General features: G+C 52.7%; 1 protein-coding gene across 10 annotated transcripts in view; it reads left to right on the top strand.

Annotated features, from left to right (window-relative positions):
• RNF123 (ring finger protein 123) overlaps positions 1-15669 on the top strand; it is a 157493-nt gene that overhangs the window by 100415 nt on the left and 41409 nt on the right. For 7 of the 10 annotated variants that reach the window (XM_073352674.1, XM_073352675.1, XM_073352673.1 and 4 more), the window contains one exon: positions 1467-1551. The exons of 2 other annotated variants lie outside the window; for them this stretch is intronic. In XM_073352674.1, the coding sequence (XP_073208775.1) occupies positions 1467-1551 (85 nt within the window). Of the gene's footprint in view, positions 1-1466; positions 1552-3814; positions 4033-15669 lie in introns of those variants that run through there. One more of the 10 variants, XM_073352680.1, reaches the window with a different exon arrangement.

Genomic DNA, 15669 nt, shown 5'->3' with positions numbered 1-15669 from the left:
GCTCTTCCCTCTCTTCGTTAGGTGGTGCCCATCTCTGCCTAGCACTCCTCCTTCTTGGAACACTATCCAATGGTCAAAGAATCCAAAGCCTTCTCTCCGACACCACCTGCATAGCCATTCATTGACTTGCATGATTCAACGGTCTCTACCTGGGCCTTTTCCTTCCATAGGGAGGATGGACAAGAACACCACTTGTGCCTCAAACTCCTTTATCCTTCTTCTTAGAGTCTGGCTGCCTCCTTGCCCGTCAGGAACTCACTGGTGGCTGCATAGAGGGCCCAGGGGATTCAGGTGCTCCCCCTCGCCAGCGGAGCAATGTTGCTGTATGGGTGCTTTGCAGAGACAGGCCCTGTCTGTGATCTTCTGGGGCTGTCACTGGGTGCTGGGCAATGTGGCTGGGAACCTCAGGGCCGGGAATCCTGTGGGCTGGGGATATAGCAGGGGGCATTCTTTTTCTGAGTCCAACAGAAGGGTGACCTGCCACCCCAACCACTGGCGATGCTAAAATGCTTGCAGGGCAGGCTGTAGGAGATGTAAACAGGGGTCCTGACCATTGTGCTCACTCCTGGTTCCCTGGCTCTTTCCATGAGACCCTATGTCCTGCCGCAAGTCTCTCCGCTTCCCTCACTTCCCCTCAGGTCCTGGCCTCTGGGGTCTTTAGGCACCAAACTCTGAGCAGCTGTTAAACTGCTGCCATGTTCCACGCCTGCTCTGGGGCACTCTAGGGAACTGGAAAGGGTGCTGGGATCTCGGATGGGAAGTGCCTGTAGAATGGAGCCTGATCTCCCTGCATGCTCTTCCCTGGCACAGGCAGAAGTCCTTGTCTAGTTACGCGTTGCTGAGTATGTCCTTGGGCTGTGTGGCAAGGTTTGGGGAAGGACAGTGCTGTGCTAGCAGCCACCTGCTGTCCCTGCACCACAGGCCATCTCCCTGCTTGCATTGCTAGGGGATGGCTGAAGCACAGCCAGCAGATTAACAGTCATGCTGCTAGCAGAGTCCTTGGGCCACGTGGCGCTGCTAAGTCAGCCTGTCTCTCTTCGGAGAATGATTATCTCATCAATGTCTCCTCTTCCCTTGAGGCACAGCTCAGCTACACTCCCTGTGGGAAGGCTGCTAGGGGGAGCTCCAGTCAGCCCCCCTGTACCACACCAGGGCAAGGCATCAGCCCCAGGGTGGCAGGGAGCCCCTCTTTCCTGAAGCTTTGGAGAAGTCAAGTCAGTGCTGGCCATGGGGAGATGCCTGCGACCAAGGCCATGTGAAAGGTGCTTATGGGGTTTGGGAGAGGAGGAGGTCATGCCTCTGGCCCAGGTCTCCCCCAGCGCAGCCATGGGTGTAGCTGAGGTGGGCTGCTGCAAAGAGACGTACAGCTGCCAGGCTGAGGGTAAAGAGCCGGGCAGGTGCGGGGATGGGGTATGGCCTGGCCTTCCCAGCCATGGTCATTGCTCTGGCTCTGCTCTGTCCCCCAGGGCTAGAGAGCGTGGATCATTATCCAATCCTTGTGGCTGTGACAGGGATTCTGGTCCGACTCCTCATGGACACTGACTTCCAAGGGTGAGTGACTCCTCCTGCGAGAGGCAGTGTCGCCGAGAGGCTGTGCTGTGGTGTAGCTGGGGATGGACTCAGCCCTTCAGAGCTTGGGGATGGGAATCCCCGCCAGGTGTGTGCTGGTCACTAGAGTCCACGTATCTGCCCCACAAGGTGGGTTGGACACCAAGTTCACTTAACTCCCTATGTACTGGCCCAACTGCTGCTCTGCCCTGCCTCGGCTCAGCTGGGACCACTTCCATCTCCTAGGCCTGTCTAGCCGTGGAGGGGGCAGGCGTGCTCCCTTGAGCACAGAACTAGCCCTGCTGTCCTCCTGCCGCAGCGCCCCCACTGCTCTGTATGCCCCACTCTCTTTCATATTGGCCTGCGTCCCATGGCAGCTGTAAGCGGACACCTGCCCAGCCTGCTGGTGCCTCACCTCCACCGTGCTGCTGTCTGTGCTGTTGCCTTTCTTTTTACTGGTGGCAGTTTAGCCCTCAGGCAGGGCTGCACCCACATGTGCACAGCTCTAGTGCCAGCTGTGTAAGATACTTACGTGGCCCTCATCTCCATTGTGTCTGGGGGCCACTCCAGCTCCCCTCTGGGGCAGGGCAGGGCTCCTATCCTCGCTCTACAGCTGGCAGCTGATGGCCAGACAGACTTGGTGAAACCAGGGAGCCAGTTGCAGAGTAGGGAATGGAACTCTGGTCTCCTGCATCCCAGGTTAGTCCCCTACCCACTGCGCTACCTGCCTTTCTAAGCTGGCTGCTCTTAGGGTGTCCTGGCAGGAGACTCAGCCCTGTGTGCTGCTGAGAAGGAGCCTAGGTGAGTCAGGAGAACAGCGCTGCCTTCCAGGATCCCAAAGCCTTGATGTGCTGTTACTGTAGGAAATGGCAGGGTGGCGCCATGCGACTCTCAACTTTTCTATGTGCAACCTTCTGCCTCCCTCAGTTGGCTCTGGGGTGACGGCTGCTTAGTGCCAAGGTAGTAAGGTGCCCTTCTAGGCTCCATGTGCGCTGCCAGGCCCGGGGACTCGCCCACCATGTGCCTTGCATACGTTCAGCTCCCACATTGGTCGCAGGAATGGGGGACAGGCTCAAACCCTGTGCAGAGGCCTCCAGAGAGGTGGCAGTAAGATTACTGCCTGGTGGCATGTTGTTCCAGCACTGGGTGCATGTAGATTGAGCTCACCTGGGCAGGCGGGGGCCTGGCACTTGCCTTGCCTCACATCAGCCACGGGTCCTGGCATGGCCCCTTCTCTCCAGTCCCCATCCTGGCCAGCATTGCTGTGAGGCAGGGCCAGCTCTCCCAGGGGTGTTTTGGGTGGAAGAGGGTTTTGTATTGGCTGTGTGTGAGGTAGGCAGGGGCTGGAGGGATACCTGGGGGCTATGGAGATCCCAGACATAGCTGGCAGCAGCTCCCAGTGTCCTGCTCCTGCCCCGTGTCAGGAAGGGAAGGGGTCGAATCCTTGCTGTCCTTGTGTCTCTGTGATATAAGGAAATGACACAAATGCCTGTAGTCCAGTGCAGCAGCCTGTGAGCAAAGGGACCTCTAAACTAGGTGCCCACTGAAATCATCATGCATGGAGCTTACTGTGGGGAAGGTGCTGGCAAATTCATTAGTGATTTCACTGGCCAGGTGGTTGAGTGTCGTCAGCCACAGTTGTTGCCCCCTTTCAGGCTGCGCTGTGCCCTAGCACACTGCTGTGCCTCATGGCCATATTTATGAGGCCAACAGCATGGACAAGCCCTGTCCAGGGAAGGGGAGCAGCGTGGTCCTGGCAGGCAGGACACCCTCTCCCACTTCTTGTCTCAGAACGCCCAGGGGCCATGGTACAGGGTGAATGCATGTCCTGCAGGTTCTGGGTGTGTGTGTGCTTCCTGCCAAGAGCTCGGCCCATGTCCAGGTGAGGTAGCTAAGATCCACTTGCATTTGTTTGTAAATGCACGTGCATTCTCCCCGAACATCTTCTGCCTCCAGCTCTGCCTCGTCCCCTGCTGGGAGCCTCTGGTCCTCATCCTGCGCATCCCGCTTTCCCTCTGTGCATGTGGAACAGGTTAGTCCCTGGTTTTGCAGAGAGCCGAGCCCCATCTGGCTGGGCCACTCAGCCCTGCAGCCAGACTTGCTCTGATCCTTCTTTCAAGGACTCAGAGATGTACACAAATGCATCTAATTATATCCTATATCCCGCGATCCCTGCACCAGTCACACAGCCCTGAGCATGACTGTGCCAAGTGTTCAGCACAAGGTCACTAATTGGTGGCCTTTTCTGCTTTGCAAATGCGAACAGGCTTTGCTCTCCCACAGACTTCACAGAACTGCTTGTTGTTGCTGGCAGCTCTGTCCTTGGAAAGGACTCGGCACTGGAGTGAGCTCCGGGATCACCTCCCTGCCCCAGCCTCCACAGCTCCTGCCCCTGCTCAGGTTGCTGGACCTGACAGCCAGAGGGAGGGGCAAAGACTTTTGTTTGTGCCTGCAATCAGACCCATGCTAACTCTGGGAGGGCAGCATGAAGAGCGTGGTATTACGGGTAAGCAGGGGCCCAGCAGGGCCTCTAGAAAGGGACACACGAGATCCCAGCTCGACTCTTGACAGCCAGCAAGGCTATGGGCTGCCACTTGATAAAACCCATCTCTGTCCTTATGTGAACCAAGCAGTTCTGACGTGGAAATCAGCAAGGCTTCCAAGCTGTGGAACCTCGGCAGGCCCCTTCTCGGACCCCCTCTTTCTCCCCCTCGCTGGTTGTCAGAAAGAAAGGGGAGCAGCAACCCCGGCCATGGACACCGCTAATGCTTGAGGGGCAGGCATCAGATTCCAAGCAGTGAGGCAAGCACCCCCCCCAGCCCCTGAACAGTGCACATCTGAGTTAAACCTCATCGTTAGAGCAGGAGTGTATAGATGCCCTTGGGGGCAGTGGCCAGCAGATCAGACAGGAGATTGCCATGCGGCAGGGCAGTGAGCAAAATGCAGTGACTGTAATCCACCCCCTGAGGTGTCCTTGCATAGAGGCAGCAGCTCTCTGCCGTAAGACTGACCGCATACCTGGAACGCTGTGTTCATTCTCTTCTGTGCCCCAGAAGGAAGGAGCGAGTTGAGGGCAGAACAGACAAACCTGCTCCATTAGCTATGGCACAGTGCTCCTCAGCCAGCACAGGGGGGCAGGGGTTGTCTCTGCAGGGGTGGGGAGTTGGGCTAGCAAGGTGCAATCAGGAAAATCCCCAAAGGGGTATTGGTTACAGAAGGGGCTGTCTACCAGTGGGAACCATGAGGGGAGTGCAGTGGGGTGGCTAAACTTGGAGATGGCCCAGTTCTTTGTTAGTTGAGTCCAGAGGGACCGAAACAATCCACGGGAACGGGCAGCCCAGTGGCAAACTATACTTAGTGTGCTGAAAGCAAAGTAACATATACTGGAGGGGATTACTCCCAGCAAGCCTGACTTAACTGTCAGCTTGGGGATAGGAGCTGGGTGCCATTAGAGACAGTGCCATGGAGACCTCTGCTCAATGGGCAGCTGTGGTCAGAAGAGCAAGGTGTGTTCAGCTGCATAAGGAATGTGGCAGAGAACATTCTAATTCTGGTGCGGCCTCATCTGGATCCTGTACAGCACTGGGCACCCCGTCTCTGAAAGGATAGCGCAGAATTAGAGGGGCCCAAAGAAGGGCAATGGGAAAGACCCAGGGCCTGGAGAAACTCTCCTATGAAGAGCGGTTGAGAAGATGGGGATTGTTATCTTAGAGAGGAGACATGATAGTCTATCAAATACTGACTAGTCTGAGGGACATCCAGAACATTTCTTGTCCATGGCAGCTAGTGCGTGAACAAGAGGACATTCAAGTCAGTTCAATTCAATTCAAAACCTGACCAAAGGAAACACTTGTTCACACAATGTGTAACTGACCTGTGGAACTCTCTGCCACTGGAAGATGTTGAGGCCAAGAACTTGGAAATGTTCAGTAGAGAATTAGACATTGATACAGGTAAGCAAAATATCCAGAACTGTCATAGTGAGCGCTCATGAGAGTAATGGAAGGGAGGTAACCCTCCTGTAGCAGGGTTTAAGTAGTCCTCAGCTATTAGAGATCCAAATGAGACTGTCTTTGGAGTAGATTGTTCCCAGTCTGCTGCTGTGGGTTCTTACACCTGCCTCTGAAGCACCTGGGGCTGGGCACTGTTGCAGACAGGAGATTGGGCGGCATGGACCTCAGCTCTGATCCCATCTGGCAATTCCTGTGCTCCTGAAAATATCAGGGAAAGTTCCTTGCATTGTGGCTTGTTTATTCAGGAAAACATCTCCCCCAGGGCTGGGATTGGAGCCCTGTTGCTTGGGGCATTTATGGCTAGGCTAGTCCTGGCCAGGCCCAGAGGGACCTTATAGTGCTCTTCCATCGCTGCTGTGATTTTGTTTGCCTGTTTGATCCATAAAACCCTGCGCTCTCCTGTCTGCGGGGGAGATTCCTGGGCTGGCACTCTCCTGTTTCAGAGCTCAGGTGGTTGCAGCCCGGGCTGGAATGCTCGATGGGCCTGTTGCACTCTGGCCCATGTTTTGGCTCCTCTTGGAGTACAGGGGCCTGGACCCCGCTCCCATGACTGAATTGCCCTGAGCTGGGGGTGGTGCAGTGGCCAAGTGAGGACAGTTCAGAAGATGCCTGACAGAAGGGTTCCCGGAGCCAGGCAGACTCAGCTGGTGTCTGAGTGTAGCATCAGAGAGCAGTCCAGTTACCCCAGCAACACATTGCCATGGGGCAGGAGGCAACAAGGCATCTCATTACAGACCTTTGGTGGGGTGAGCCCCCTGGAGCCAAGAGAGGAGCATTTCTCAGGCGGAGCTGATGAGAGGACTTGCACTGCATGTCGTCCTATTTCAGGGCTGGACAGAATGGGTTCGAGAGAGTCATTGCAGTATTTAATACCTCTGGTTATGCCCGTGTTAATTGTGGTGAGTCACAGCTCTCCTATCACACCCTGTCCTACTGCTCATTATACAGCCCTCACTGGGTGGTTGTTACTGCATGACTTCCCAATGCTTCCCGGAGGGGGAGAGCAGAAAGGGATGGCTCTAATTACTGGTGTTCTAATGTGGGGAGCATTCTCTGCAAAGAGAACCAGGGGTTTGTTTGGCATGGGGCACGAGTCCCAGTGCTTCACCCCTCTGCTTTGGCTGGGCAGGCCACATTTAGCACTTTGGAGACCTGGATTCCAGTTTGATTGAAATCACTGTGGAAGCTGAGTTTGGCCCCATGTAATCCTTCCTAGATGTCAAGTTCAGCACCAGTATTTTGCTGCTTGGCAGAATAGAAGAGTAGTGGGGGGCTAAAAGTTGGATTGAGGGGCACTGGCAGCTGTGTTGGGGGAAGCCCAGGCTAGGATAGCAGAGACTACAGAGCCAGGCCGGGATTTGTCAGTAGAGCTGTGGGGAGCCCTGCTCTGTGCGCCCCTGCCTTGGACTTGGTTCTAGTTATTGTTAATCTGTTTTCACTATCATAGACATGTACTAATGAGAACAATTGAGAAGCAGAGCTGGCTGCAGCAGGGCCTCGGAGAAGGGATTAAATGTAATCCCTCCTGGAGCAGCTTTAGGGAAGGGCCCCACCACACCTGACTGCCCTGCCCTGCCAGCTCGGACCCTCTCCCATAGTGGGACAGCAGAGGGAATGGGCCACAGGCTGGTGCTTTGTTTCCTTTCCCTCCGTGGCAGCCTGGCAAGGGATGGGGCTGGAGTCAGGGAGCTGGCACCAAGGGGCAGAAATCAGGGACTCTAGTGATTGCAATGAGTCCCTGAACCTGGGTCTCCAACAGCTGCCTGTGCTGGTGAGAAGCCATTCCCTGGTGTCCAGCAGGGGCCAGTGCACCACATGGGATAGACCATATGACTTCTGTTGCCTGGCGAAAAGGAGTCCTGCTCCACCCAGCTGGAGGGGTGGCTGCTCCATGTGGAGTGAGACTGTTGCAGAGATTCCCTGCTGCACTGGTTTGCAATGCTGAGTGCCAGCAGCGTCTGTGCCTGTCGTGCAGTAGTGGGCTAGCTGACCCGCACCCTCCCCTTAACTCTGAATCAAGGGCTGAGAAGCTGAGTGCCCTGGCATGTGTCTGTCTCTCCAGCATGGCTTCTGGTGCCAGGCCCTGTGCCCTTCCCCACGCTAGGCAGAGCCGCTTCCAGGATCTGGAATAGGCCTGGCTGGCATGACAGCAGTTGCCATTCACACATGTTGATAGCTCCTGCTTTTCCTCCAGCTGGCACAGGGCAGCTGGGTGTTGTGCTTCAGGGCCCCCACCCTGGGCAACACCATCTCCTGCTGTTCCCACCTTGGCATGCTGCTGGCCGCCATGAGTCTGTCCCAGAGCTCAGACTCAGTGCCATGGGCAGCATGGTGCAGAGCTGGGGTGCTGGGCAGCAATGGCATGGGGAGAGGCACAGGCAAGGGTCCCATGGGCTGATTTGGAGCCAGGTCCTAGACCAGGGGTTGGCAACCTTTCAGAAGTGGTGTGCTGAGTCTTCGTTTATTCACTTTTTCATTTAAGGTTTCGCGTGCCAGTAATACATTTTAATGTTTTTTAGAGGGTGTCTCGCTATAAGTCTATATATTATATAACTAAACTATTGTTGTATGTAAAGTAAACAAGGTTTTCAAAATGTTTAAGAAGTTTCATTTAAAATTAAATTAAAATGGTGATCTTACGCCGCCAGCCCGCTGCCAGCCTGGGGTTCCGTTCACCTAGGCCAGCAGCAGGCTGAGCGGGACCTGCGGCTGGGACCCTGGCTGGCAAGGGGCCGGCAGCCAGAACCCCGGGCCGGCAGAGGGCTGAGCGGGGCCAGCGGATGGGACCCCAGACCGGCAGTGGGCTGCATGGCTCAGCCCGTTGCCACTCAGCCCGCTGCCGGCCACACAGAGTGGGTACCTACCTTCTCCCTAGTTCTAGCCCATTCTCTTCCTCTCTCCCTGCACTGAGCTGAGGGTGGGAGTGTACTGAGCACAGGGCTGGGGGTGAAGGAGCAGGCTGGGGGTTGGGGTGTAGGGCCTGACCAAGAGCTAGAATGGGGAGGGGGCTTGGGTTGGGGCAGGAGGTTTGGATGTGGAGTGCTTACCTGGGCAGCTCCCATTTGATGCAAGGGGTGCAGGTGGGAATGTGGGGGTGTGTGCAGGAGCTCCCGTTTAGTGCTCAGGGTGAGGTTGAGAATGTGGGGGGTGCAAGAGTCAGGGCATGGGGTGTGGGGGGGCTGGGTATGTGTGAGGGGGGCTGGAGTCAGGGCGGAATGTATGTGAGGGGGGGTGCAGGGGTCAGGGCAGAGGGCTGGGAGTGTGGGGAGAGTGCAGGGGTCAGGGCAGAGGGCTGGGGGTATGGGCTGGGGTCGTGGGGGTACTCCCAGCCTGCTGCCCAGAGTGACTCATGGCAGGGGGCTGGAGGGGATATGCCCTGATTCCACCCCCCACCCCACCCCCCGTCCCCACCTCTTCTCTGCCTCCTCCCTGGAGCAGCAAGCGCCCTGCGGCTCAGCTTCTCCCCCTCCGTTGCAAGGGCCATCAGCAGATCTGCCGCAAGGGAGGGAGAGGAGAGGGGCAGGAACCCAGCATGCTGGGGAAAGAGGCGGGGGAGGGGGAGCTTGCCTGCCCTGCAGCAGCAGCCCTGGACCAAGCTTCTTCATCCTCCCCCCGCGGGGGGCGGAGAAGAGCGGGTCAGGGTGGGCAGGATTTTTAATGGCACGCTGCTACCTGCCGGGGTCCCGGCCGCTGGCCTTGCTCTGAGTGGGGCCGACAGCTGGGACCTGGCAGGCAGCAGTGTGCCATTAAAAATTGGCTTGCATGCCGTCTTTGGCATGTGTGCAATAGGTTGCCAACCCCTGTCCTAGACACACATGGACTTGCAGTGTGGGGGCCAGGAGGCAGAACAGCCCCAAGTGTGGGTCCAAGCTGCTGAAACTGTGGCAGTCTCGTGCCTGTGTGTGTCTGCTGAGTAACGGAGCCGATGTTCTACTGAGCGGCCCTTGGAGTGAGCTGAGAGGAATAGCAGTGGCAGGAGGTACAGCTTGTGTAGTGACACTGGCAGGAGCCAGCACAGGGCCAGGAGAGCCTCCTTCTCAGTGCTGTGTGGGTCACCACAAGCTGCCCAGACACCTGGCCTTGAGTGCTTGCACCTCCACCCCCTCCTTCCTTCCCCCTGCAAATGGGCTGCCCAGAGACCGTGGGTCTGGGCGCTCACCCCACCTGCAGGCAGGCTGGGGTTGCTGGTTTTCTCATTCCCCTGGACTCTTGTTCCTGACTCTGGCTGGATTTCTGGCACCTATGTGATGGGGCACAAGTTATACTATGTCCCTTACGCAAGTTCCCTGAGAAATAGAGCAGTGCCCCTAGGGGTGTCTCTGGGCATGGCAGTGCCATCCCGGCATGGAGATGGGCTGGGGGTACCTGCCTGGCAGCTCTGCCATGGGAATCCTGGAAGGGGGGTGAACAGGTCCCCTTTCCCCTCCAGGTGGCAGGGCTGTTGGTGCGCCCAGCACTGGCCCCAGCTGGGGGTCTCTGTGGCACAGCATTTCAGGGGACTTGGGTGGTGTAGCAGATCACTCAGTGCCCCCTGCAGGACTTAGCCAGACACGCTGCTTGCTGGGCTGTGGCATCTTGCCCTGCCCTGCCCAGGAGGTGGATTGCAGAGGCGACTCCACAGCTGCACCCTAACTCCCTGGCCTTTGCTTGCACCACTCTGGGGTTTCTGTGCACAGCAAGGGAAACCAAACCAGCCAGACAGAGAAGACTTTGGTTTTACCCCACTGGCTAACCACAAGTCACACAAGCAATTCCCTTAGACACTCCAGTTTCCCAGTATCACCACCAGAGCCACTCATTATGAAAACCAATACCCCAGTAAAAGAAAAAAGGTTCTCTCGATCCCAAAAGACCAAGCCCCAGACCCAGGTCAATATACAAATCAGATCTTGCCCACAAATCACGCTGTTGCCAATCCTTTAGAATCTAAAATCTAAAGGTTTATTCATAAAAGGAAAGAAATATAGATGAGAGCTGGAATTGGTTAAATGGAATCAATTACATACAGTAATGGCAAAGTTCTTGGTTCAGGCTTGCAGCAATGATAGAATAAACTGCAGGTTCAAATCAAGTTTCTGGAGTACATCCACAGTTCAAAGTTTCTGTGTAGCAAAGTCCCTCCAGAGGTAAGAAGCAGGATTGAAGACAAGATGGAGGAGCTGCAGCAGCTTTTTATATTCTCTTGCCATGTGGTCTCTGCTTTCTTTGTTCCAAAGACAAGCTGTCCATCACGTGACCTGGAAAAACCTCAAGAGTTCTGACCATAGGCATGTCCCTGCACACCTTGCTGAGTCACAAGGTGTATCTGCCTTCTCTCAATGGGTCAGTTGTATAGCTGATGGTCCTTAATGGGCCATCAAGCAGGCTAGGCAGAGCTGATACCAACTTGTCTGGGGTGTCACTCAGAAGCATAGCACAAGTTTGAAATACAGACAGTATAGAGCCAATACTTATAACAAATACAAAAACACAAAAATGATACATGCATACAGATAGCATAATCATAACCAGCAAACAATTACCTTGTCTTAGACACCTTATTTGACCCCCTTTATACAAGATTTGGTGCCACTACAGGACCTTGGTTGCAACAATGTTCTATACGGTCCAAGTTCAAGTCAATAATGTCACACGGCTCTATTTGAATCCAGGCTGGGGAGACTCCCCATATACCAGCCTCAGACTGTGAGCAACGCCCCTCTGAGCATGAGCTCCAGAGTAGAGGCCAAAACACTTAATCTTAAGAAACCCTCTCCCAAGGGTAGGGGACATGAATATAAGCATAAGGACAGGTCCCTGTCCAGATCTGCTTCTAAGAGAGAGCATCCCTCCCCTTCACGGTCGGATTCAGGTGAATCCTCATTTGAGGGTCCTAAGGAATTAGGCCCACACAAATCTTCTGTCCAAGGTGTGAAGGAAGAAGGATCCAATGGTATCAGTCCTGGTTTCGTCCCACAGATCAAAAGATCGATACTGTCTGGTCTGGAGTGCCATACTGGACTTCACTCTGTGTGGGATCCTCTTAGCACCAGATCACTGGACACCCCAGATCTGATAGTCCCCTCCCTAGGGCTCCCCAAATACCATAAGGGACTGAAGCCTTTATCTCACAGGATATTTTTGCTCTGCCCTATCCACAGTCTCCTCTTCTATGTGGCTCAGTTGTACTTAGAGACATCTCTACCCTCAAAAACCCCACATCAAAGAAAAGAGTCTTCCCTTTCCACGTCCACAAGCTGGAGCCTTCTTCCACTGCTACAGATGGCACTACTGGTAGAGCAGGACGCTACCTTTTCATTGTGCAAATCCAGTGCTCCAGACGAGCCTCCCCGTGAGGGAAATGAGCCCAGACAGAACCCATAGGAGGGACACAGGAGGCTGAGGGGTGTCAGCTTCTTCACTGGATACGGTAATAGCTCCATCCTCCCCTTGCCTCTCCATCGATCACAGGCAGTACCAGGAGCTGTTACAGAGGGCAGCAAGCGAGCTTTAGATATATCTGGAGGAGGTCCAGGATACACAGCATAGTCTATTGAACATCCTTCAGCACTCTGGCCTTACTAGGATGGTCCTCCCAGTGAATGAGACCATTTTGGAACCCACCAGGTCTGTGTGGCACATCCCTGCCTCCTGTGTCCCTACCCCAAAGAGGACTGAAAATAGATATTTCATGCCAGCTAAAGGGGCAGAGATCTATTTACAGTGGCCAACTCCTGAGTGTTGCAGGCAGCTACAGGGAGGTCCAGAGCACAGCACCCCAAGACTACCCCAACTGACAAGGGTGCTAAATATCTTGACCTCTTGGGAGGAAAATATTTTCATCAGCTACTCTCCAATTCAGTGTTGCTAACTACCAGGTATTAACAAAGTATGACTTTGTAAATTATTCTAAATTTCTGGAATTCAGAGACAAACTTCCTTAGGAAGACAGGGCTCAGTTCCAAGCCCGCATTGATGAAGGCAGATTGGTGGCTAAGACATCACTCCAAGAGGCAGTGGAGAGCCATCACCACAGCTGTAGTCATGAGGCATGAATTGTGGCTGCATTTTTGGGGGTTCCCCAGGAAGGTTCAGCATACCATTCAGGACCTTCCCTTTGACAAGTCTGACCTCTTCAATGAGAGGTCAGTAGGCTCTCTTAAGGACTCAAAGACAATCCTCTGCTTCCTAGGTATTTACACCTCATCCCCGAAGAGAAGACACCACAAGCAAACTTACAGGCCCAGACTTTCCCCCACAGACCTTTCAGCACTAGTGCCCTTATGAGCCACCACTCAAACAAAGAGTTCTGAGACCCTAGTACATGGCTTCTTCCACCTCTACGGCCACTGCTCAGCCCCACCCGCTAGCTAAGGTTTTCTTTGGATGGAATGCTCAAAGACTGCACACCATTATTGATGCTATGCCCAGTGTCCTGTCTCCAACTGAGGGTAGTAACAGAGCTTTAGGGGGAGTGAACAGAGCAAGGCAATTTTGGAGAGAGCCACCCCTGTGTTCTCTTTCTTGCTTCTGGCAGACATTTATTTCCCCCTGAATAAGGGGTTACATCCCTGACCACCTTGGCTAATAGCCATTAATGGACCTATCCTCCCTGAATTTATCTAGATCTCTTTTGAACCCAGTCATACTTTTGGCTTTTACAACATTCAATAGCAATGAGTTCCACAGGTTAATTTGTGCATTGTGTGAAAAAGTACTTACTCTTGTTTGTATTAAACTTGCTGCCTATTCATTTAATTGGGTGACCCCTGGTTTTTAGTATTGTGGGAAAGGGTAAATAACACTTCTCTTTTTACTTTTTCCGCACCATTCTATCATATCACCCCTTAGTCATCTTCTTTCTAAGCTGAATAGTGCTAATCTTTTTAGTCTCTCCTTGTATGGAAGCTGTTCCATTGCCCTTCTCTGAACCTTTTCCAGTTCCATTACATCTTTTTTGAGATGGGGCAACCAGAACATTATTCCAGGTGTGGGCGTGCCATGTTTTTATATAGTGGCTTTAGGATATTTTCTGGTTTTCTATACTTTTCCTAATAGTTTCTAGCATTCTGTTAGCCTGTTTGACTGCTGCTGCACTTTGAGCTGAAGTTTTCAGAGAGCTATCCATGACGACTCCCAAGATCTTTCTTGAGTGGTAATAGCTAATTTAGAGTCCATCGTTATATATGTGTAGTTGGGATTATTTTTTCCAGTGTGCATTGCTTTGCAATTATCAACACTGAATTTCATCTGCCATTTTCTGACCCAGTTTTGTGAAATCCCTTTGTAACTGTTCAGTCAGCTTGACTATCTTGAGTAATTTTGTATCATCTGCAAACTTTGGGACTTCACTGTTCACTTCCTTTTCCAGTTCACTAATGAATATGTTGAGCAGGACAGGTCCAGTATAGGTACCTGGGGGACCCCACTGTTTACCTCTGTCCATTGTGAAAACTGACCATTTATTCCTACCCTTTGTTTCCTGTTTTTTAACCAGTTACTGATCGATGAGGGGACCTTCTCTGTTATCCCGTTATTGCTCAGTTTCCTTAAGTGACTTTGGTGAGGGTTTTTGTCAAAGGCTTTCTGAAGATGCACTTTATCCACTGGATCACCCTTATTTGCATGCTTATTGACACACACAAAGAATTCTAATAGATTGATGAGGCATGATTTCCCTTTACAAAAATCATGTTGACTCTTCCCCAAAAAATCATGTTCATCTACATGTCTGATAATTCTGTTCTTTACTATTGTTTCTACCAATGTGCCAGGTACAGAAGTTAGGCTTACTGGCCTGTAATTGCCAGGATTGCCTCTGGAGTCTTTTTAAAAATCAGCATTACATTAGCTACTTTCCAGTAATTGGTTCAAGTGATAGGTTACATACCACAGTTAGTTCTGTAATTTCATATTTGAGTTCATTTAAAACTCTTGGGTGAATCCCATCTGGTCCTGGTGATTTATTACTGTTTAATTTATCAGTTTGTTCTAAAACCTGTTCTAGTGACAGGGACAGTACTTCAGATTTGTCTCCCAAAAAGAATAGTGCTGATGAGGTTATCTCTCCCACATCCTCCACAGTGACACCACTCTCAACACCTTCATCAGGAGGTGGGATCTTCCTCTTTCCGAGATAGGCGGAAGAGCAGGTGCCACCCCAACATCAAGGGAAGGAGTTCTACTCCCCATATTTGAGTTCCCCCCAAAATGGAGGATAGAGACCAGTTCTTGATCTATCCCACCTAAATGTCTTTATTCACAAATCAAAATTTTGCATGGCAACATTGGCATCCGTAATTCCCTCCTGCGGTTCGTGGCCCGCAACATGAAAGATCCTTACTTTCATGTGGATTTTCACTAATCCCATAGAAGGTTTCTCAGATTCATGGTAAGGCAAGAGCACTGTCAGTTCAGAGCACTCACATTTGGGCTGACAACAGCACTTAGGGTCTTTGCAAGAGTCTTCTCAATGGTGGCAGCCCAGATGAGATACAGTGGCTGCACTGTTTTCGTGTATATGAACAATTGGCTACTAATGGGCAGCTCAAGCCAGGCGGCCTGGTTGGCTACCCTGTTCTTGCTCCACCTTCTGGGATCACTGGGGATCTGTGTAAACAAAGAAATTCTCACTTTGACTCTGACTATAGATTTCATAGGAGCGACCCTAGAGACATCCTCAGGAGAAGCCTACCTACCTGCCTATAGACAGAGTTCAGGCTTTGAACGGTCTGATAAACCAAGTCACCCTCTTATCTCTTGCCACAATCAGGATCTGCCTTTCCCTACTAGGCTGCATGGTGACATGTATATGTGTGACATCGTTCGTCAGACTCCACCTTTGTTGCCTGTGGGCCTGGCTTCAGTCAGTTTACACACTGGACAAGGACAAGATGAATGACAGGGTAACAGTCCCACCAAAAGTCAGAGCCTCTCTCATATGGTGGATGAAACCAGATGAGCTGTGAGAAGGAGTTCCTTTTCTTCCACCCACCCACAACGCAACCATAATTACAGATTCATGCCTTATAGGATGGGGAGCCCACCTGGATAATCATAGTGCACAAGGCACATCTCAGAATAGGCTGTGGAGTAAAAGCCCCATTGCCCAGACCCCTAAAACTAGCCT

This window comes from Lepidochelys kempii, chromosome 7 (assembly GCF_965140265.1).
Source record: "Lepidochelys kempii isolate rLepKem1 chromosome 7, rLepKem1.hap2, whole genome shotgun sequence".
NCBI classification, from domain to species: Eukaryota; Metazoa; Chordata; order Testudines; family Cheloniidae; genus Lepidochelys; species Lepidochelys kempii.
The sequence above is the reverse complement of the archived record's forward strand: the minus strand, read 5'-3'. Positions and strand labels throughout refer to the sequence as shown.